This window comes from Raphanus sativus, chromosome 2 (genome assembly GCF_000801105.2).
Source record: "Raphanus sativus cultivar WK10039 chromosome 2, ASM80110v3, whole genome shotgun sequence".
Taxonomy (NCBI): Eukaryota; Viridiplantae; Streptophyta; class Magnoliopsida; order Brassicales; family Brassicaceae; genus Raphanus; species Raphanus sativus.
Genome location: NC_079512.1, coordinates 9768509 through 9790980, shown reverse-complemented (window position 1 = coordinate 9790980; position 22472 = coordinate 9768509). Strand labels below are relative to the sequence as shown.

At 38.0% G+C, this 22472-nt stretch overlaps 6 protein-coding genes across 7 annotated transcripts; 2 read left to right on the top strand and 4 right to left on the bottom strand.

The window, feature by feature from the left end:
- Positions 1-2335: 2335 nt before the first annotated feature.
- LOC108819917 (uncharacterized) lies at positions 2336-5978 on the bottom strand. The gene is made up of 10 exons (XM_057004067.1): positions 5777-5978; positions 5357-5665; positions 5098-5303; positions 4140-4832; positions 3778-3984; positions 3564-3683; positions 3411-3464; positions 3196-3353; positions 3013-3076; positions 2336-2944 (listed from the first exon to the last, which is right to left on the bottom strand). The coding sequence occupies exons 1-10, from the start codon at positions 5976-5978 to the stop codon at positions 2336-2338; spliced, it is 2622 nt and encodes an 873-aa protein (XP_056860047.1).
- A 1862-nt stretch (positions 5979-7840) lies between these two features.
- Positions 7841-9743, top strand: LOC108818962 (uncharacterized). Its single transcript, XM_018591927.2, has one exon. It carries the CDS (start codon positions 7939-7941, stop codon positions 9637-9639), a length of 1701 nt encoding a protein of 566 aa, XP_018447429.1. The 5' UTR covers positions 7841-7938; the 3' UTR covers positions 9640-9743.
- Positions 9744-12736: 2993 nt separating this feature from the next.
- Positions 12737-13933, top strand: LOC108819042 (transcription factor TCP19). Of its 2 annotated transcripts, none has more exons than XM_018592026.2 (2): positions 12737-12754; positions 12937-13933. In XM_018592026.2, exon 2 carries the CDS (start codon positions 12960-12962, stop codon positions 13824-13826), a length of 867 nt encoding a protein of 288 aa, XP_018447528.2. In that variant the 5' UTR covers positions 12737-12754; positions 12937-12959; the 3' UTR covers positions 13827-13933. The 2 variants fall into 2 exon arrangements, with proteins under 2 accessions (XP_018447528.2, XP_056856832.1); XM_057000852.1 differs by lacking the exon at positions 12737-12754 and adding an exon at positions 12765-12781.
- Positions 13934-15155: 1222 nt separating this feature from the next.
- On the bottom strand, positions 15156-16448 carry LOC108824982 (uncharacterized). The gene has a single exon (XM_057004066.1). The coding sequence runs from the start codon at positions 16446-16448 to the stop codon at positions 15156-15158; it is 1293 nt and encodes a 430-aa protein (XP_056860046.1).
- Positions 16449-17179: 731 nt separating this feature from the next.
- Positions 17180-19366, bottom strand: LOC130503270 (uncharacterized). Its single transcript, XM_056997948.1, has 4 exons — positions 19196-19366; positions 18977-19114; positions 18781-18864; positions 17180-17420 (listed from the first exon to the last, which is right to left on the bottom strand). Exons 1-3 carry the CDS (start codon positions 19361-19363, stop codon positions 18790-18792), a joined length of 381 nt encoding a protein of 126 aa, XP_056853928.1. The 5' UTR covers positions 19364-19366; the 3' UTR covers positions 17180-17420; positions 18781-18789.
- Positions 17657-18355, bottom strand: LOC108825077 (glutathione S-transferase T3-like). The gene is made up of 2 exons (XM_057004065.1): positions 18188-18355; positions 17657-18103 (listed from the first exon to the last, which is right to left on the bottom strand). Exons 1-2 carry the CDS (start codon positions 18353-18355, stop codon positions 17657-17659), a joined length of 615 nt encoding a protein of 204 aa, XP_056860045.1.
- Positions 19367-22472: the final 3106 nt, after the last annotated feature.

The window sequence follows — 22472 nt, the reverse complement described above, 5'->3', positions numbered from 1 at the left end:
GCCTGCTAACAGCAAGCGCCCAGGATGGGAACTTCCAAATATTCCCAATAGCCTTTGGAATAGTTGACAGCGAGAATGACCAAGCTTGGACATGGTTCTTCAACAAACTCAAGGGGATTGTGGCGGATTCAGAGGACCTGGTCTTTGTCTCGGACAGGCACAACTCAATCTACTCTCGAATAAGGAGGGTAAGTGGACTGGTTAACATAAGTTTTTTATTATTAAGTAACAAATTTCTTAACGGTTATCAAAACAAGTATATGCTACGCTTATACTTTACGGCTACTTTTACTAATGGCAGTTGGCGAGCCGCTTGTATAATAGTTAACAATGATCTAATATCGTCAAATTTTCCTACATGATTACCCTATCTCCCAGCATTGTGCTTGTCTCATGCCTCTACTAAGGAATGTTCAATCAATCTACAAGAAGAAACATCTTCAGTACCTGATAACTCGCGCAGCAAGGGCTTACCGTGTGGAGGACTTTTACATACACTTCAATGAGATCAAGATGATTGATATTGCCTGCGCTGACTACCTGATTAGGATTGGGTTAAAGCATTGGGCTAGATCCCATTTCAAGGGCTCAAGGTACAACATAATGACAAGCAACCTCGCCGAATCACTGAACTCAGCACTGGCTGAGGCAAGGGAGTTTCCAATAGTGGGTCTCATTGAGTACATTAGGAGCATGGTGATGAGGTGGTTTTCAAACCGAAGAGGGGGTGCTACCACAAATGTTAGCACGTTAACACCACGGGTAGCAGCAATGGTTGCAAGAAATTTCATTGTTTCTACCGGATCTGAAGTGAGGCATATAATAAACATGGAGTACGAGATCCGCGACCAGGTTGGCGCTTTTAACAGGGTAGATCTGGAGAGGAAGACATGTTCGTGCAAGGAGTATGATTTGTTGGGGATTCCGTGTACACACGCGGTTGCAGCTGCTGTTAACAGTGGCTTAAAGGTGGACACATTGGTCGCTACAGAGTACAGTAACACTTACTGGCTGCTATCGTACACAGGAAGCGTAAACCCGGTTAGGGTCCCGGTGATTGAAGATGTTGATTCATCAGCTGGAATGAAGCTTTTACCTCCAACTACAAGAAGGCCATCTGGGAGGCCACGCAAGTCGCGTATACCATCGTGTGGTGAAATAAGGGTAATGTTAAATTGCATCTATAGCATGACTTCGATACGATAGCCGTTCCGTGAAATACTAACTGTTAATATATTTCGTACTTGCAGCGATCAGGGGTATCTAAGAGGAAGAGGGTGTGCAGCAGGTGCGGGATGGCAGATCACAACCGCGCCACTTGCAAGGCACCTATATGAGTGGCAGAAAAGTTTAAGAATATGTAGGGGGTGCAGTAGGAGGAAGGTTTGGTCTTTTGAAGGTCAGAACTGGGGCGACTTTGGTAAGCTTGTCTAATCTAAATAGAAATGTTCCCCTAAGCTCTAACACATCGCCAAATATGTAAGGACGATGTGGTTGGGAAATAAGACTGCTCCCCAATGTAAGGATATAAGGATGAAAACTATGGTTGTGTTTGTTAAACTTTGGGTTATTTGTTATTATTCTTGTTATCATTTAATGTGTTTGATAACAATTGCTTCGGTTTAACAAGATAATCATCGAACGGGTAGATTTTACAACAAGCACACTAACCTGTTTAGAGAATTGCTTGAGTGTTTAGCACTTGACTTAAGAAATTTCTGGGCTGTTAGAGTATTTCAAGTGATTAATTTATTTACGGACTACTATAACTTTTAGCGGTTATACTTAAAATTATCGTTTAAAAGTTCTAAAAAATGTTAAATACTAGGCTATCATGTTATTAGCGTATATGGGTAAATGCAAATGACAGACTTGTAAAATATGGTGAGAAAAAAACAACAAGAGCTAAATCTCTGAAATCATTTAGGCATAACGATGTTAATAAATGGCATACATATAGGCAAATAAGCGTCCAACGGTGGATTCCATGATCTTTGACCAAAGTTGATTTCGAAATTATGGTTTCGGGTTTCGACCGTTTTGATACTTAATTATGTGCATATCGGTTGCAATCTAATGAATACTATACAAGTAAATATTACAGAGTACAAAGTAGTATTAATATTATATGATATTTTTAAGGTTAACCGTTAATTTTTAAAATAATCAGAAACAAAACTTGTAGTTGCTAGTCAGGTTGTGAAGTATTTCAGTATAAGTTAGGTTATATGTATGTTTCAAACAAAAACATTGAAAGCAAACGATAATATATAATGAAGTAGTTCATAAGTTATAGCATAAAAAAGTCACGAATACTGAAACAAAAACAAATAGATTAGCTGGTATTGATCCGGATAACAAGGGGGCTTTTGAAGAATTTGACCAACAATTGCTTGGCTGCGCCTGGGAGAATCCTGAGAGTTAGGGCTTTGCACGAGTCAGCACCAGAGGAACCATGTGCTTCGATCAGAAGAACCGTCATTACAGCCGCATCAGTAGGCAAAGAAATCTGCGGAATACTCTTGACCCTGCTAACAACAAACGGTTTAGGGACCTCCGACGAACCACCAGCTCTGGCATTACTAACGACATGTGGTAACATGTTACCCAGCGGGGTTAGTTCCTTCTTCATCTGCGAGTCAGACTTAAGACTAGTGCAACAGTCGAGCACATGAACCGCCCCGGTCTTGATGTCCACACACACACCAACCCAGTGTTGCTGGTCAATGTTGAAGGGGAAATAGATCTTATCAGCATTGGTTACCTTCAGAGTGTTGATTACGGGGTCTGCAAACTTGAGCCGGTGCCTGTCTTTCACTGCAGTCTTCACAAAACGAGAGTAGTTCTTCATGAGAGCAGCGGGAAGAGTGGAGTCAAAGACAGCGACTGTTGAAGACGATGAGCTCAGGTAAGTGGACAGAAAAGCCATTAATATGTCCATTACCTAAAGAGACAGGATTAGCATAAAGAAAATCCGGTAGCAAGCATTGAATAGAATAAATCAAAGCATACCTTAGTAGACATTTGGTTAGTACGGTGGGCAATATCAAGAAACTCCCTCGTTGATACTTTGTAGCTGCCACCAATCACAATGTGCCTAAACATCGAACTGTATCGGTTAAACTTCGTTGTAACTGGTAACACAAATCTTAACGATTAATTGATGCCAGTAAAAATAAATTAACGGACGCTTACTCTATGGAGTTGAGTTCCTGTGCCATCCCCTGAAACAAAGAATCAAATTCCGGGTCCACGGCGTATTGGCCACCGGTTTTGGGGTCGCATTGGAAGTCTTGAAATACGGCCGGTATAGCACGCGGCCTCTTGCTCTTACGAGCTTCTTTGGCGTCAGGCTCAGGTCACACAGTGGGTGGCGGGATAGCATATCCAATGGGGGTTGCAATAACAACCTCCTGGCAAGTAGCTTCTTGGGTTACACCAAGAGAGAATGATGGGTCTTCAACCTGCCGCATTATTAGATCATGGACGTTTAAAATATGTTTCATTTTACAAAAGACAATATCTGGAAAAAATAGTTAACACAATTATTAGCTGATAATTACCTCTGGGAAGGTTACGGGCTGGGTTGGTCCTTCCATTTCAATTGGACCAATAGATGATTCAGAAGCTCCGGTATTATCGTTTACAACAGTCTCTTTCTCAGTGCGCACTTCAGAAGGACCCTGCAAATCCAAAAGACAAAATTACAAAAGCTGAACATTACAACGTACGAGGAGCAAGTTTTAAATGCAGATTGAATGCATCTAAGAATGTTACCTCTGTCGCTTCCTCCGGATCATACACGTTAAGAGCCTCCTGAGCATCGTATCCGTCAGACCCACCAGTTCCCGTAATGTCGCCGGCGTTCAAGTCATCTAGAACCTTCCGAACAGCCGCGTTGGGGCATGTGGGGATTTCAGGAACAGAAGAGGGACCAGGACGTTGAGCTGGAGATTCCAGTTGGGCATCTGACACATCAGGGACCTTTAAGGAATATAAAACTACATTAGAATGGTTATGTTCGCTAACATATATCCTAACAGTTAACAAACTTTCTGGTCAGAACATATAAAAGTAATTGGGTTTAAAAAAATTAGCGGTTAACTTTGTGAAAAGCTAGCAGGTAAAAAAAAAATTACCTCAGCAGCCGGGACCTCCCCACTTCGTTTCCCTGGGCTATTTTGAGCTGATGTCTCATCATTACGGGGAGGCGGTGAATCAGCTGAAGGATATGGACTAGGACTAGACTCATGCGAAGGTGGCTCGGTCGCTAAGGAATTTCTAAGGAAGCTGATAATGGACTCGGAAACATTTTCCTGCATGGCTTTAACAGCAATTGATAAGTTCTCGTTGACTCTGCCTTCGATTCCCTTCAGTGAGGAAACGGCTTTGTGGATTTCAGATATCTTCCTGTCGATGCCCAAACCACCAACGTCAGACTCAACTTGGCTTTCGTAACCAGCCAGGATACGGGCCTCCATGCCAAGAAGTTCCTCTCTAACCTTAGAGGCAACAATATCAGCAAGCCTTGATCCCCTGGGGAGCTTCGAGTGATCTTCATCGGGATCTTGATCCAGGTTGGATTCTCTTTCGGGTCTCTCTCTATCATGGTTATCCTTACCCTCTTTGTCCTTGTTCTTGTTGCCCCTTAAACGGTTAATATCAGCAGCCGTGAGTCCACCCTTAAACATTTCTTTCCGGAAAACAAAGCACTCCCCAATCAGCCGAACCAACGTATCGACAGCAGGATCAGGGGACTCATCGTCCCACGAAAAGTCCTTCCCTACCGACCACTCCTCCTCCGGATCATCAAGAATAGATCTAACATGAACCTACATTTTAAAAGGGTGAGAGTTAGAGACGCTGAGGATGCCACAATTGAAAGTATAAGTTACCAAATAAAATTGCAGTAATGTAAAATGTTTGCGAAAACTACACCGGTTAGGATTTAATCCAATTGTTAACAACATACAACACGATATATGAGAATTCTTAGCAATTTGACCACAGTGTAGCGGTTAAGCGATATTTTATATGTTTTTAGTAACAATAAAGTATACAAAATTCGGTACCTACTAATATAAGTTGTACACTAACCTGGCATCTGGAATCAAGATCTTTGGCATGTCCCGGGATGACAACAAAGCGAGCCATAGCAAGTGGTTGATTTTGTGGAGCAGGTTCTCTTGCGGTTTCATTATCGCTGTCGGTGTCCACAATCACCACAGGTACGTTTTGAACGACCTCTTCCTTCAACTGAGGCACCGCAGCGATCATCACTAGTTGGATAGCATCCACAAAACCTTGTAGCACAAACGAATCTTGGGCTAATGCTAACTCGTTTTTTTAACCAAACCAGACATCAATAACTGGAACGAAACACGTCCCCACGGATATGCCAGAAATTCGTCTAGATCCCTAATCATCTCCATGTGTTCCGGACTGATCTTGGGGAAATGAGACGAGGGCATGAGCACGGAAGAAGTAATTGCTAGACAAGCAAGCCTTTTATTCTTCTCCTTAACTGTTTTGTTCTTCAGCATCTCAATAACCATCTCCGTAGTACACGACTTGAGAGAGCCAAAAAGTTCGTTCCAATACGGCTTCTCACGCAGCGGATTCTTCCTCTTCAATGACGGAGTGGGAAGTTTTCCACAGTTGAGCCCTGTGACGATAGCAAATTCCCGGAGGGAAAATAAAATCGGACATCCGGCGAAAACAACCCATATCTCTTATTTCTTGTTCGTCTTGAGCCGCCTAACTAAAATGAAATGACCAAATGCACCGGAAAATGGTGGGTTTTCGTACAAAGCGATAACCTTCCCAAATGGTGAGTTACGGAGGAACATGATCTCTTCAGCATCGAGGGCTTCAATCAGTGCTTCAGTTCGCTTCATTCTGTGGTACGAATTGACGTGTTGACCGGATGGTTCGTGCCCTAATGCGAAGATTCTATTTGGGAGGATTGGTTCATCCATTTTTGATTGGTTTTAGAAAATGGTTATTGTTTGGGAATGGGGAACTATGAATAAGAACCCTAGATGGCTTCGTCGGGGGATTTAAATTCAAACCAACAAACAAGCGAAAGGTCACCAATTAATTGAGAGAAAAAAAATTAAAATAAAGACGCCTCTTGCTTTTCTTTCATTCTCGGTAACCGTAATGTGGCTGCCTCGAGAAGGTACCATCTGCAACCCACAGTGGCGTCTGATAGAGCTGACTCTACTCTAGACATGTAGGGAGTTAGGGGCATTTTCGGAACTGATAAACGGTTTCATTCGACAGAGGTAAGTGTTAAGTTGAGTGGTTGTTTGGCGGTATAGAGGCCAATTTTCTCATTTCTAAATTGTCAAAATCCTCCACTCATTCCTCGGTTTCGCGTGCTCCTTTACCAACACCACGATCACACTTGTCCTCTTTACAAAACACTAACAGAAAGTCAGATATATTAACGAAACTATATTGTAATAACTATACTATGGAAATATTATAAATAATAATAATGAAAGTATTAAGGGTGCGACAAACAGAAATTCAGTGTTGTTTTATTTTTCTTTTTATATTGTGTAGCTTAGCATGTAAGCATTGTAAATACTATAAGGAAACAAAAGGGGAAAAGAAAACACTTTCTTGACCATTAAATCTTACGCGTTCCTAAAAGAAAACTCGAGAAAACAATACAAAGTGAAATGCAGTCTTTTCTCGATAGCAATCATTATTCCCGGCTAATTTTCTTTTTTGCTCTTTACACTTTTCCATATATGCAGAAAAAAAATCCATCACATACCATATTTTCACAAGTAGTTCCACACTTCCACTGTAGCTATCTCATATAAGTAGTACGTAACACCTCCGCAAGTAAAATTCAACCAAAGCTCTAGCAAAATCTTACTCATTGAGAGTGCATACTGGCCATTGAGTTTTCAGATCTCTTCTAATATTTTTTTTTAACAGGGATGTTCCGCAACCCGTAGACCCGTAGACACTTCCGTAGTTTTCCGCAACCCATAGGCCCGTAGTCATTTCCGTAGCTTTCCGCAATCTTTAGACCCGTAGTCACCCCTGACCCGAAACCAGCCGTTACTAATACCCATTACCCAAGGGCCCAGCACCAACGCCGCGCTTAAATTTAAACTTGGGGAGGACCTAAAGCATTTCGTGGCCACAAGGGATATTCGAACTTGGGTCCTTATCGGCGTTGGAACTGCCTCAAGACCACTAGCCCACCACCTTGTGGTTAGATCTCTTCTAATATAAAAGAATGAGAACAGTTAAAAAAATGTTTGAACAATTTTACCACCATTTTACCACCTTATATGAACATTTGCATCACACTGGCATTTTCTAAATATTCTTTGAGCATCTGTAAGGTTTTCAAAAGTAAGAATTTTTTTTTTATCATAGTCAGATATAGAGCATACGCAAAACGTCAATCTATGAGTTGTAGAAACATTCATCGCACCATATTATTTAACCACTCCAATACTCTCACTTGACACCACATTATCTGCAACGATTGAATGCTTTAATGATTTAGGTTTTCCACAAACTCTAAATAAAGCCAGATATGCTTAAAAGACCAGAAAAGTATATTCATAGCAGTTAATTACTACATGAGTACATTAGCACTATGTCTGATTATTGTATATGCTGTCAAGTTTTAGCTTGAAATTTTTAATATAAGTTTTGCCATATTCCAATGCATTATTTCTAATTTGTAATTTAAAATATATTAATTATAAATATATAATATATATTATATATTCGTGATTTTCCTTTATGAAATGGCGAAAGACAAGAGAAACAAGCTTTTGTCTTAGGTGCGCTAGCTACTTTATCACTTTAGACTTTAGCGTTATTTAACACAAGCTAGCTCATGACTTAACAAAATTACAAAACAAAAATCAAATCTTTTACACCAAACCATAAACAAAAAAAATGCACCGACCATTTACCGGTGATTCACCACCACCAAACTGTCTTCACGGATGCTTCTCGTCGTCATCATTCTCCGGAGACGTCACCTCCTCCGATCCACCTCAAGGTCCAACTCCCACCGTCACTTCCGCCACTCTCCGCCGTAATTTTGCTCAAACCACCGCCTCCACTATTTTCCCGGAGACCCATTTCACCAACCGGAACTCTCTTCCTTCCCTTCAAGAATCCTTCTCACATTTCACCCAAGCTTACCCTAACTACACCGACACTTACAAGATCGACCGTATCAGATCCGACCACTATTTCCACTTGGGTTTGACACATTACACGTGTCTCGATTACATAGGAATCGGTTTGTACTCTTACTCACAGTTACTCAACTACGACCCTTCCACTTACCAGATCTCTTCTTCCTTGTCTGAAAGTCCCTTCTTCAGTGTCTCTCCCAAGATCGGTAACTTGAAAGAGAAGCTCCTCCGTGATGGAGGTCAAGAAACAGAGTTCGAGTACTCTATGAAGCGAAGAATCATGAGCTTTCTCAAGATCTCCGAAGAAGATTACTCAATGGTCTTCACCGCCAATAGAACTTCTGCTTTCAAGCTCGTCGCCGAGTCTTACCCGTTCTCGAAACGAAAGCTTTTGACGGTTTACGACTACGAAAGCGAGGCCGTAGATGAAATTAACAGAGTCTCTGAGAAACGTGGAGCCAAGGTAGCTGCAGCGGAATTCTCATGGCCAGGATTGAGAATCTGTTCGTCTAAGCTGAGGAAGATGGTCACTGCTGGGAAAAGCGGAAGCGCTAAGAAGAAGAAGGGTGTTTTCGTATTTCCACTTCATTCTAGGGTTACTGGATCGAGGTATCCTTATCTATGGATGAGTGTGGCGCAAGAAAACGGGTGGCATGTTATGATCGATGCTTGCGGGTTGGGACCGAAGGATATGGACAGTTTCGGTCTTTCCATATATAATCCTGATTTCATGGTGTGTTCGTTCTACAAAGTGTTTGGAGAAAACCCTTCAGGATTCGGTTGCTTGTTCGTCAAGAAATCTACTATTTCGATTCTTGAATCTTCCACTGGCTCAGGTATGGTTAATCTCGTACCTACTGACGATCCGGTTTCGTTACAGTCTTTGGAAATCAGCCGGACACGAAAAGAATCTGAAGAAGTAGATGGCTTTAGTTCTGGAATCGAATATAGAGGTCTAGATCATGTGGACTCACTTGGGTTGGTAGCAACAGGGAACAGATCAAGATGTTTGGTCAATTGGTTGGTAAGTGCTCTCTACAAACTTAAACATTCTACAACTAGCCGTCTGGTTAAAATCTACGGTCCAAAAGTTAACTTTAATCGAGGACCAGCCATTGCGTTCAATCTATTTGACCAAAAGGGAGAGAGAATCGAACCTTTTATCGTGCAGAAGCTAGCTGATTGCAGTAATATCTCTCTCGGACAAGGGTTCGTCAAAAAAATATTGTTCGAGGACGAGTATGAAGAGGTGAAAGATAGAGTTCTTGAGAAGAGAAAGAACGAACAGGGCATCTCTGTTCTCACTGCCGCATTAGGGTTTCTCGCCAATTTTGAAGATGTTTATAAGCTTTGGATTTTCGTTGCTCGGTTTTTGGAATCAGGGTTTGTGGAGACGGAGAGTGTGAGATGTGGAGTTCATGTTTTTGAGCAAAAGGGCCGTGAAATAGTGTAGTGTCTTTGTTGTAAGAGTTCTTGTACCTGTGGCCAAGTTCAGGTTCGGTTACCACTTTGGTTATAAGTTGTAACTTTTAACAATGAACTTTGCTTTGTTTGTTCTTTCGTTACTAATAATAATTAACAAACATAGATCATACACAAAAAGTACTAATATAAGCAAAAGCATTCATCAATTCACCAGGAAAAAACTATAAAAAAAAAGAAAGAAAATGGCCCAGCTATTTAGGTTAAAAAGTTCAAAGACGCAAACAGAAGAACAATATCATCGAGAGGAAGTAACACAGACCGAAGAAATTAAGGTTTTCACCAAAGATAGAGCGACGAAAAAAAAATATTGAAAAAATCGAGACAAAAACACTAAGAAGTTCATCAATCATCATCCTCTCGATTTACTCTCAGAAGTACTCTTAAACTTGCCTGTAAAATCTGTTGTCAGATTTAGTTGTGTTTCTAAGCTCTAGTCATCTGTAACTAACGATCCATATCTCACAACTCGTTCGAAACTCAGTCCTCACCGCGGCCGAATCAAACAATAATAAAAGAGAACTGGGCCAAGAATTTATTTACAAGTCGAACCAAGAAAAATGATATAGTTTTATTCTCGAAAATAAAAATGGGTAATCAGTAGTTTAAGAACTTGTAGTCATTCACCGAGTCCGATTGGGGATTAAGCTGTTGAGGTTATGTAGTTGTGTAAAACCATAAAAGCCAAAAAAAATTGTCAATCAATTCTTCTAAGTTTTAGAAATCTGTAAATCTTTAAAAGTCCACTTTAGGGTTTAAAACACCTAGCAGGCGGCTTGCACGGATGGGGCTGAGCTCTCGGTATGTCCGAGAATGCTCGCCGGATCAACATCGCCGGTGTAACGCTGCTCAATCCATGGCGGATCCGCCGAGAAGAGACAAGAAGAGGTGGCGACAGCTGGCCCGCACATGGGCAGTGTCGGTGCCACCGTTCTAAAAAGCGGTCTAGGCGGCCGCCTAGGCAGCGCTTAGGCGCTAGGCGTTATAGGACCGTGACGATTACTCTTTAAACCGCCTAGATAATTACAATATTATAATAATTAAATAATATATAATTTTTTATTCATAAATTATAATAATTAATATATTTTAATATATATTCTTATGAAAATAATTTTTCATATATAAATAATAGTTTTTAATATTATTAAGTATAAAACATTTCATATATTTAATATATTGCTATAATTTATAAACGCCTAAACCGCTTAACTAATAATCTAGGCGTCCGCTTAGTCGTTCTAAGCGTTAGGCGTTAGGTCGCCGCCCGCTTAGCGCCTAGCGCTTTCTTGAACACTCTCGGTGGTGATGTATTGGGCTTGAGGCCCATCTTGTTGTAGTTGGTTTGTGAGATTAGGAATTGGGCGTGGGCCTTCCTATTGTATGTCTTTTGGGCTAGGCCCTTTTATATATTAATCAAAACTTTGACGGGAAAAAAGAAAGAAACTATTTTTTATTTATTTTTTTCAACAACCACTTTTTAAGTTTTCAAATATTAAAATCATTGATAGATTATTCTAGATCTTTGTTTTAAATAATTGTATTAATATATATATATATATACATAATTTATTTTATTAATATGATATTCATAACTAAAACATTGATTTTAATAATTTGTTATTTTTTTTTTAAATTAAGAGGTTGTTTTGTTTTTCTTCTTTTTATCAAATCAAATAAAAAATGATTTTAGTTTTTTTTTTAACATTTCTTTTTTTCATCAAAGTATCGAACCCAAGGCTATCTTAATAAGATACAAGGAGTATTTTACTGACAAATATTTGTGCTAAAAATATATTTATATAATAATATTATGATATTACTATTTTCATATTTATTTTAATATTTTAATAAAGCAGAAAATATTATATTTAAAAATTAGAATAAAGAATATATATTTATGTTTTAATAAATATGATTTTTAATCATATAAACTAATTTATTATCGTGGATGTATTAGAATCTTTGGACCACCAGAAATCAGCTCGCACTGCAACACCTACCTACGGCTACAAAGGTCTTAGTGGGAGCAAGAGAATGGACCCTAGCTCAAGAGACTCATATATTTTCATCGAAGTCAACTCAGATCCCAAGGAAACCCCAATCAAAGCTTATCGTAATCGTAAGGAAAATGCAAATCAATAATTTCTTTCATCGTACCAAACATACCAATATTTGCATTAATAGTACGTAAATGTAACTCGTTATTCAAATAACTATTTAAAGATTCCTCTGAATGCAGTGTTACGCAACACGGATGCTGCTTTGAACAAGGAATCTCGTGCAGCGGGACTCGCTTGGACTTCGACTCCTTCCTTCCCTCCCATAACGCTTCAGATGGATGTCAATAGCATGACAAGGTTTCATCTGTCCTAATGGTTGAAGGATTAGCGATCAGAGAGACTTTTTTCCACGTTCATCACATCAGTATCACCAAAATCTGGCCTCGAATGTCAGGACAATAAATTTGGTTTCAAAGCCGATGATTCTTCATGGAGTTTTATCGGATATCGAATTTCTTTCAATGCTGTTTGATTTCTGTTTTGTGTCTTTCAACTCTAGAGAAGAGAATGAGTTTGCGGATAGTTTATCTAAAGTCGGTCTGTTTCACTTTTTAACAATTTGGATTTGAATTTTTTTTTCATTTAATTAATTCTAAAAAAACTATTTATTATCAAAGATAAATATAGCTGTGTATATAGTTTTGAAGTATAAAACCAAATAAACCGAAAATCGATGGTATATAAATTATCAAGTCAAACTAAATTAGATATGAGTCCAATTTGATAGTTAATTTTATAAACCGAAATTAAAAAAGGGAAAAATCGAACCTCCAAAATGCCATGTAGCCTAGTTTTGAACTTTTGATCATAGAGCCGACAAAAAAATATCTGACCAGTTTGTTTAAGGAAAGAAAATTAGGCCCGGTAACTAAATGAGGCCCATATAATCTCGGCTGCATCTATCCATGTGAATAACGTGAGATATGATCCACACCGTTGATTTGGCATAGGACTTATAAAAATGAAACGAGGATCATGATGGGCCCTCCTTCCATCTTTGTAGGGTTCGTGAAAGAGGATAAGGTGCGGTGGTGACTTTTCTACCTTTGGGTTTGCTCCTTTTTTTTCTTTTCACCTTTTTCACTGTTCTTTAATTTACAAGGAAAATAATAAGTTGACTATTCGAAACTTCAATCTTCGTTCTGTTAATCTCGTTGGCTGATTTAAAATTTGTTTTCTTCTTATTGAATTTTGTTCACATTCAGATTTTCTAGGGTTTTTTTTGGGAATGGAATCGAATCTTAAAGACAAAGAGGCCATGGCCCGTCTATCCGACCCGGATCCGGAAACCAACCCGGGTATGCTCTTGAAAGAAGAAGGCGACGACCTAAATAAGCAACACGAAGTTGGGTTTTTGCAGCCGGTGACTAGTTCAATCACGGCTCCGAAGAGACCGTCAAAGGACCGTCACACGAAAGTAGAGGGACGTGGTCGGAGGATCCGAATGCCCGCCGGTTGCGCTGCTCGGATCTTTCAGTTGACCCGTGAGCTGGGCCACAAATCCGAAGGAGAAACCATTCGGTGGTTACTAGAACGGTCTGAACCGGCGATAATCGAAGCAACCGGAACCGGAACCATACCGGCGATTGCTGTATCGGTCAACGGTACTCTAAAGATCCCGACCGAACCTGCGCCGCAGTTTGAGAGTGACAGTGGGTCCGGGAAACGTAGGAGGAGAAACTGCACGAGTGAGTTCGTGGACGTTAAACGACGAGACAGCTCCGTTACTTCTGGTCTTGCTCCGATAACGGCGCCGAGTTACGGCGTTAACCTAATGAACATTGTTAATACGCAGAATTTCGTGCCGTTTTGGCAAACTGGGTTCGTTACTGGTGGGCCGAATCAAATGGGTCATATGTGGGCCATACCCACCGTTGCTGCTCCATCGTTTCTGAACGGTGGTACTAGACCAGTCCCGAGTTATGTCTCAAACGCTTCGGATGCTAAGCCACAGATGGGAACAAGCGGTGGTGGCGGTGACGGCCCAACTCAAACGCTGAGGGACTTTTCGTTCGAGACTTATGATAAAAAGGAGCTTCAGTTTCTGGGTGGCTCAGGGGACAACACATCTCCGTCTTCATGTCACGAGACTTAAGAAAGTTATAGTTGGGTGTTTGTCTTGTTCTTAGGGCAGTTTGATTCTTCCTGGTTGACCAAAAAGGCGTGTAATGGAGTTGATATAACAACTATTTTAATTAGGTACTAGATTTTGATCCGCGCTTTTAAAGCTCGGGATTATATTCTTAATTAAATATATATTCGGTAAAATCAAAATTTGTATATACTTTATACAGTATATTTTTATTTTCCAATATGTATATATATATTATTACCAACATATACAATATTTATAATTATAGAAATTAATATGAGCACTATGTAAGTTTTTATGTGGATATTTTTTTGTTGCAAAAATTTGTTTCCAAATTTTGAGACGATAGTTTAAGAAACAAAGCCAGACCCATATATTTTTATCTAAACTTTTTCAATAAAAATATGGTCTTTACATTTAATTTTTTTACATGAGATATATATTTTTTACCTTTGATCACTAAAAACTCTACTTACAAAAGTCAATGTTGGATCATTACATTATTTAACTTCATAATTTTTCTTATATAATTAAATTGTTTACTATTAAAAAAATATTCTAATCTAATATGTTATTCCAATATTTTCAAAATAAGATATCGAAAACATATTCTGAAGTATCTTTTTAATATTTTATTATTATAAATGAGTCTAATACCTTTTTGATTTAAAGAAAATAAAACAAATTACTATAAATATTTATATAATCGGACAAAATATTAATGGAATGTAATCTTAACAAAATATTTATGGGATGTAATCTTAACAGAATATTAAAAGATTCATGTTTAAGATATATTAAATTTTCCAAATATATTTATTAATATATATATGGAAACATTTGCAATGACATAAGTATAGTAATGGCATACCGTTGTAATTAACTTTAAAAACCAAAGGCAAAAACCTATTAGGTATTTTACTTTAATAGTATAGATTTGTTTAAATTAACTAAGATTGTTTTGAGTGGGATGACCGATTGATGAGTGATAACATATAGTCACGGGAGAGTCACGTGGTTCAAGGGATTTTGCGCGAACTTGTTTTATTTGTCGTCTTGGGCTTGTCTTCATGACACGTTAAATCCATAAGTTAAAGCCACTAGGCCACAAGTCTCGTTAGCTCTAAGAGCACGCCCATTAGTGAACCCCAAGGGGTGGTTTATAGGGATTTTTTTATTGTTTTTGGGTGGATCCGGGAATAGTGACGAACCCGTATTAATTTTGCTCTTCCATTAGTGAACCCGAAAATGGGGTTCATAAGAATAAACTAATATTTTTTTTTAAAAAAATTGTTTTATTTAATAGAATGGAAATTAAAAAACATACAAAGATTATTCATCTAGATTACCAAATTTGTGCCATATATTTTCAACTAAATTGGCTTTCAAACGATCATGTTTTTGTTGATCCCGAATTTGAGCTTGAATGCCATGCCTATTAACGAAGTTGGAAGGAGAGTCCGTAGGTTGCGAGATTTCCACCTGTGAACTCCTACTTGACTCTCCCGACTCGAACTCAGATGTATCAGACAAAATATATGTGTTTCGTTCGTTCTCTACTATCATATTGTGTAGTATGACACAAGTTCTCATAATCTTTTCAATCTTTTCCTTGTTCCATAGTAGAGCAGGATTTTTTACTATTGCAAACCTCGATTGCAAAACTCCGAAAGCACGTTCGACATCTTTTCTGGCGGATTCTTGTTTTTCAGCAAAAAGCTCAGCTTTGAGACCTTGAGGTAGTGGAATGGATTGGATAAATGTTGACCATTTCAGATAGATTCCGTCTGTAAGGTAGTACGCCATACGATAATTGTGGCCGTTGACCGTGAAATTAACTTTAGGAGCTCGACCTTGTATAATGTCAGAAAAAACTTGTGACCGATCGAGAACATTAATATCATTTAGGGTACCTGGTAAACCGAAAAATGCGTGCCATATCCAAAGATCCTGTGATGCCACAGCCTCTAAGACAATGGTCGGCTTTCCGTGACCTCGTGCGTACTGCCCTCTCCAAGACCTTGGGCAGTTTTTCCACTCCCAATGCATACAGTCGATGCTGCATATCATTCCCGGAAATCCGCGTACCTCTCCGATATCGAGTAATCGTTGAAGATCAGCTGGTGTAGGTTTTCGTAGATACTCATCTCCAAACAATTGTATTATCGCTTCGTTGAACTTCTCCAAACATAAAAGTGCGGTACTCTCACCAAGTCGGAGATATTCGTCATACGTATCTCCCGATTGACCATATGCTAGCATACGTATAGCTGCAGTACACTTTTGAAGTGCAGATAGGCCGTACCTTCCGTGAGCATTTCGTCTTTGACGAAAGTATGGAACTTCATTACTCAGGCGATCGACAATGGAAAAGAACAATGGCTTCGTCATTCGAAAACGCCGCCTAAACATTTCTGGTGGGTATGTAGGATTTTCACTGAAATAGTCATTCCAAAGGTCTTCGTGGCCTTGCTCCCTATGTCTTTCGATATAAGCTCGTCTCTTCGGCTTGTTAATTTGTTGGTCGATGAAATTATCAACTTGTTGGTCGATAAAATTATCAACATGTTCGTCAAACGTATCTTCAATTAGTTTATCTGCTGCATCATCTGATGAGAAAGACATCACTTGAACACTTCTTCCTTCATACAAGAAAAAATTTAATTATTCACAAGTTTAATAAGAAACATATTTTTTTTTGAAAAACAAATAAAATCTTCACTAGTCTAATAAGAAACATATCTTTTTTTGAAAAAAAAAATAAAATCTTCACTAGTCTAATAAGAAACATATTTTTTTTTGAAAAAAAAATAAAATCTTCACTAGTCTAATAAGAAACATATTTTTTTTTGAAAAAAAAATAAAATCTTCACTAGTCTAATAAGAAACATATTTTTTTTTGAAAAAATAATAAAATCTTCACTAGTCTAATAAGAAACATATTTTTTTTTGAAAAAAAAATTAAATCTGCACTAGTCTATAAAATAAAAAATATAAATCTTCATTACTTTAATAACAAAACATAACTTTTAAAAAAAAAAAATATAATAAAATGTGATATCTTGATACTTGTAGTCTATGTAATAAAATGACAAAGAGAGATAGAGATTGATAGTTGATTCTTTACTTGTCTTGATAGTTGTCTTCAAAGTTGTCTTGACAGTAGAGTAAAGAAGAGTTGAGTAAAGTAGAGTAAAGAAGAGTAAAGGAAAGAGTTGAGTAAAGAAGAGACTGAAGTAAAGAGGGGTGTTCGAGAGATGAGTGATAGAGAGAAGAGTGGTAGTTCTCTTTATACTTCGGTTTGATATGAGTGATAGAGTAAAGAAGAGACTGAAGTGAGCAAATTTATGAAACAAACACCCTGCTTTATATATAGAGTTGGCAGAGTCAGTACATAGCCGATACAAGTTCTAATCATGTGGTTGCTACCCGTGAGCAACCAAACAAGTACAAAGTACAAAGAAACAAGACAAGTTAATTGAAATGAAGTGTAGAAAGAAACAAAATACTACACTTTCCCGTGAAACACAACAACCATAAAGCTAATAAACATGTGCATTCCCTTCCTGCCATACAACTTCAACTGCAGCCCGTGACCTGCAAGACAAAAGAAAACAAAATTATATACTCATGAGCACAACAGCAAGCAACCAACATTAAGTACAAATGAACCACGAGATCAACCAACCAAATGAACCACAAGATCAAGCAAACCAAATGAACAACGAGATCAAGCAACCAAATGAACAACTTAAGCTATCATATTATCCAAATGAACCACAACAGCAATCAAACGAACAACTTAAGCTATCATATTATCCATATTACCCATCTCAAATCATTTCAGAAATGAGTTTCTCCATGAGGGTGATTTCGCTTGCAGTTAGATGGGTAGGGTCTTTGGCAAGGAGACGCTCTAGCAGTTTCTGTTGCTGTATCTCCTTCTTCACAGCAAGCATGGCATGTATCTCATCATAACCTTGCCTCTTGCATTTGGCTGCTTTGCAAGCCTTGACACCAAGAGGCCGAACCTCCGCACCTTCCTCCTCAGCCACCACCTCCGCAGCTTCCTTCCTTTTCTCCTTGGGACCTTCTTTGGGAACACCAAGTGATTTCCATTTCTGATCGAACCGAAGTTCCCTCCAACAATGTTCAAGTGTGAACTTGATGCCAATGTCATTGAAGAAGATGTCATGGGCAGCCTTCATGACATCATTCTCGTTTTGGCCACTCGCTTGCTCCCTCACTGCTGCTTCATAGCAGCCCACAAACTTGCACACCTGCTCATTGATTCTTCCCCACCTCTGCTTACACTGACTCCACTCTCTAGGGACGCCGCCACTGAGCTAAGGGCTGGCGTTCACGTAGTCCACAATTCTCTTCCAAAAAGCTCCAGCCTTCTGGTCAGTACCGACGATTGCATCCTTGCTGGTGTTCAACCAAGCACTGATGAGCACAACGTCTTCTTTGGTTGACCACTTGCGTCTTTGATTAACGGGAGAGGTTTGGGGGTTTTGGGGAAAAGGTTCCATTCTTGTTTCGGTTTGGTATGTGTGTGTTTTAGAAGTGGATTTGCTATCTTTTTAAACTACTATTTGCTACTACATTTATCTCTAACTACCAAACATTGATCACACAACAACTTCATTAAACTCTAACTATCAAATCAGTGCAAACAATTTTTTATAGCTCAGTACAATTCCATATTAATCACACCACAGCAACCAACCAACAAACATATAGAATTTATGATCGATTTTAATAAGCTTCTAGTTGTAGGTCTAGTTATACTTTAAGCTTGTAGTTGTAGTTCTAGTTATACTTTAAGCTTGTAGTTTATAGTTTATAAACTGAACTACTTGTAGTTCAGTTTATATACGCTTAACATATTCAAAAAAAAAAAACACAATTGCAGGAATCGAACAAACACAAACACTAATCGAGAGTTGAGTCTTACCTTTGCTTTTCAATCGAAGCAGACCATCTCCAGGTCAGCGACCTTCACACTGAGAACATCCACTTGGCCAGAGAGCCTCTTAACCTGTTCCTGGACATGTAAACAACAAAAAGACAAATGAGTTAATACGTTTTCTTCACTAAACTAATGAAACACCAAAACAGATAAGCAATGCAATGAAGAGAGAAGAGATTACCTCAAGTGACTCAATCTGTTGATTGAGGATGGGCACCTTCTTGATCACCTTCTCAGCCGCCTCCAGGCGGTTAGTGAGCTTCTCGATCTCCTCCTGGACACCATGAACCCAAGGCTGACGATAATGGAGTCCATCAGCCTTGGTTAAACCATACAAAAATACAATTCATCAAAATCAGTAACAAAAAGAACAGAAATAAACAGAAACAAAGATTATTACCTGGTAGTTTATGCATGTGAAGAAGCGCTTCCCAGGAAGAGTGTCTCTCTCCTCCTTCCGCTGAACCTCGTCAATCATTCTCCCACCACAGTAACACCTTGTCGGTATCCCGTACTCCGAATCAGCCACATATTGCAAGCTGTTGTTGTACTCAATGTTCCTCTTCATGTCTCTTCTCTCAACTGCGGGATCCATCTGTAGCAGACACAAAAAAAATAAGAAAAGTCATCAAAGTCATCAGAGTCATCAAAGTATATAGAAAAATATGAGATCAACCCGTCATGACGATTAAAAACCCTTAAACGAGACCCATATAATGGATAAAGAACCGTAACCCTTTATCAATTTCGAACCCTAACCCTAAATCCCCAAATCAATTTTGAATCCCAGACAAACCAACCATAACTCGGTTAATACAACCCCGCATGAAGATTAATTGAAAGCCCCAACACGATTTTGAACCCTACTACGAAAACCCTAAATCGATTAAGAATCGCCGACAACCCTTCCCTGCCCAAAACGCTTCAAAATAACAGCGAATCTACTAGATACTAACCTGAGCTCGTGGAGGAAACCGTTCGTCGTCGATTTGATGGTGAAAAGCTCCGGGAATCGGCGTCGCACGAGAATCGCCTCTGAATCGCCTAGAGGAGAAAGAAACCCTAGCTTTTGCGGAATAAAAGAAAATGAAAGGTTTCGCGAATTACTCTCCTTCAACTCGAAAACACGGGCCCAATCTTACCGCGACACGTGCCTTGAACTCGGCTACGGACGGATCACCGCTAAGAGTCGGGTCACCAAAATTAGCCCATTTTTCTTTCTTTTTTTTCTCTTCCGGCCCTATGAACCCGAGCCCATGAGCCCCTTTACAACCGCTAATGGGCATGCTCTAAGCGAGGCACAGTCACAAAACTATTCTATACACTTACCCTCAGAGGCCAGAAAAGATGCATTTCAAAACCGACAAAAAAACGTACTATGAACAACCCATAAGCCGAGATATGCTAAAAAAACTTATGGACCTGCACCTGTGTGATTAAACACCAACTGTTAAGTATGTTCACGGTCAAAGCTCCGTTGCAAACTTGCAAGCAGAAGGACCTACTCTTCAAACGATGCGGAAGGACCTACAAATTTCAAACACCTATTAGTTCATGCAGAAGGACCTACTTGAAACGATGGGTGTCACATAATACCCTTAAATTACTAAAAATAGAAATATGTTCACTAAAATTTTAAAAAATCATCAGTTTACTTCTTTTTTTTTTTGGTCAACAAAAAATCATCAGTTTTATTGTAAAAGTTCCCCTGTTGAACCCGTTAGACCTTAGTTTGAATCCCACTAGTGACATTTTTTTTTTTTACTAAAACTATGTGACATCTTTATATTTTTTACGCAGGTTAAACGCATTCCTGAGTCTGCCACTGAATTCATGCATTAACTAAAACCTAGGTTACAAATTAAATTCGTGCTATCAACCATCCTAACCATCACAAACGCTTATCATTTAAATAATCCATTAGTCTTAACCAATATGAATTCAGAAAATAGCTTAAGCATTCACGTTATCACATCTATAGATCAAATGACCCTCATGTAATCATTTGACCACACTGGCCCTTCTTTAACCATTTCTCCATTAATGTCATTCTTTATTCAACTTTTCACGATCATTTAATCAATAAAACACTCATACGGGCCCTTCTTTAGTCATGTATCGTTTAATTAAACCACCCAACAGTCACACAATCTAACCAGTATCAGTTTTATCACCTAGCCGAACGAATAACCAAACTATCAAATTAGTTTATTTATTCTTTGTGGTACAAGTTATTTAGATTGCACAATTATACTCAGGTTCAACTACACTGTAAAAAATCGATTAAGCATTGTATATTATTAAATTAAGAATAATTTAAGCAAAACATGTTTCACGATCCAATTTTATTGACAATCTAAACTATTAAAACTAAAGTACAAATTTGAAATAACCCTAAGACTTGCACAATAATTACAATTCAATGCCACTGAATTAAATAACTATTTATATCAATTTAATTATTTATTATTATTTTATAAAACTTAACATTTTAGTAATCTTTCCAACGCTTCTTTCAATTTCTTCTCTACTTTTACCCAAAGAACATTATAAATTTATGCTTTGTAATCTTGATCTCCCATCAGTGCTCTATTTTTGAATGACAAAAGGTTTATCTATTCCTTTCTCGATTTTCGATTAAAAATAAAATATTATTATTAAACTTTTTAACCATTAAGCTAAGCTATCTGTCTCTGCAACCCCAAGTTTTATATAAAAACAATCCGTACCCAATAGAAAGAAGAAACAATATGAATAGATATATGCAGTTTGGGCGTCAATGAGTAGCAACCTATGAGTTATTTTTCTTATAATTTGAGTTAACCTTTTTAGATTTTTCTATAGAATGTCTGATTTTAAATGGTTGTTGAGATGTGTAATGTTTGGTTTTATCACTTTAGGCTCTTGGTAGTTTTGTATCACCACATCACATCGATCTCTTCTTTTTTTGCTTTGTTGTTTAATATTTGAGGTTTTCTAATGAATAGTGCTCCCTGTTTATGAATGTAGATGTTGCTTTGAAGTCTTTCGTCACTGTTTATTGTTTTTTCTTTTGAAAATTTCTGGATATTTATTTTTCCTGAATATTATTGACCAAAAGGAAAAGCCTTTCCTGCTATATATTTTTTTTACGATTAGAATACTAAAAATATTATTTACTTTCTAAGATTGTTCCTCATATTCATAACATGGTTAGTGTATAACTATCGGATTCCTAAAATTTAGCTATACCTTAAACGCAAAAGATTGTAAAAGATTGTAATCTTTTGCACAATCTTTTTACATATCACAAGAAAATCTAATATATAAATAAAAATAAATTAGAATATTCCAATACTAATAGAAACAATATTTACACCCGCTATGATATATAATAATTAATAACAGAATAGATAATAGAAAATGAAAATAAATTAGATACCTTTTTAAATCCTTATACATACACTTTGTATATTCTGTATATACGTTTTCTAAACCCTATACATACGATTTGTATATTTTGCAAATAGGAAATGAAAATAACCTTTATGCATTTATTTTTTAACGTCTATAACTTTGTATATATATAATTAATGATTTTTTGGATATTTCCCTGTTTTAGCAAATGGAGATAATTGATCAACAAAATATTGTTTATGGTATTATAGTCTACTCATCATTATTTATTACTAATAACT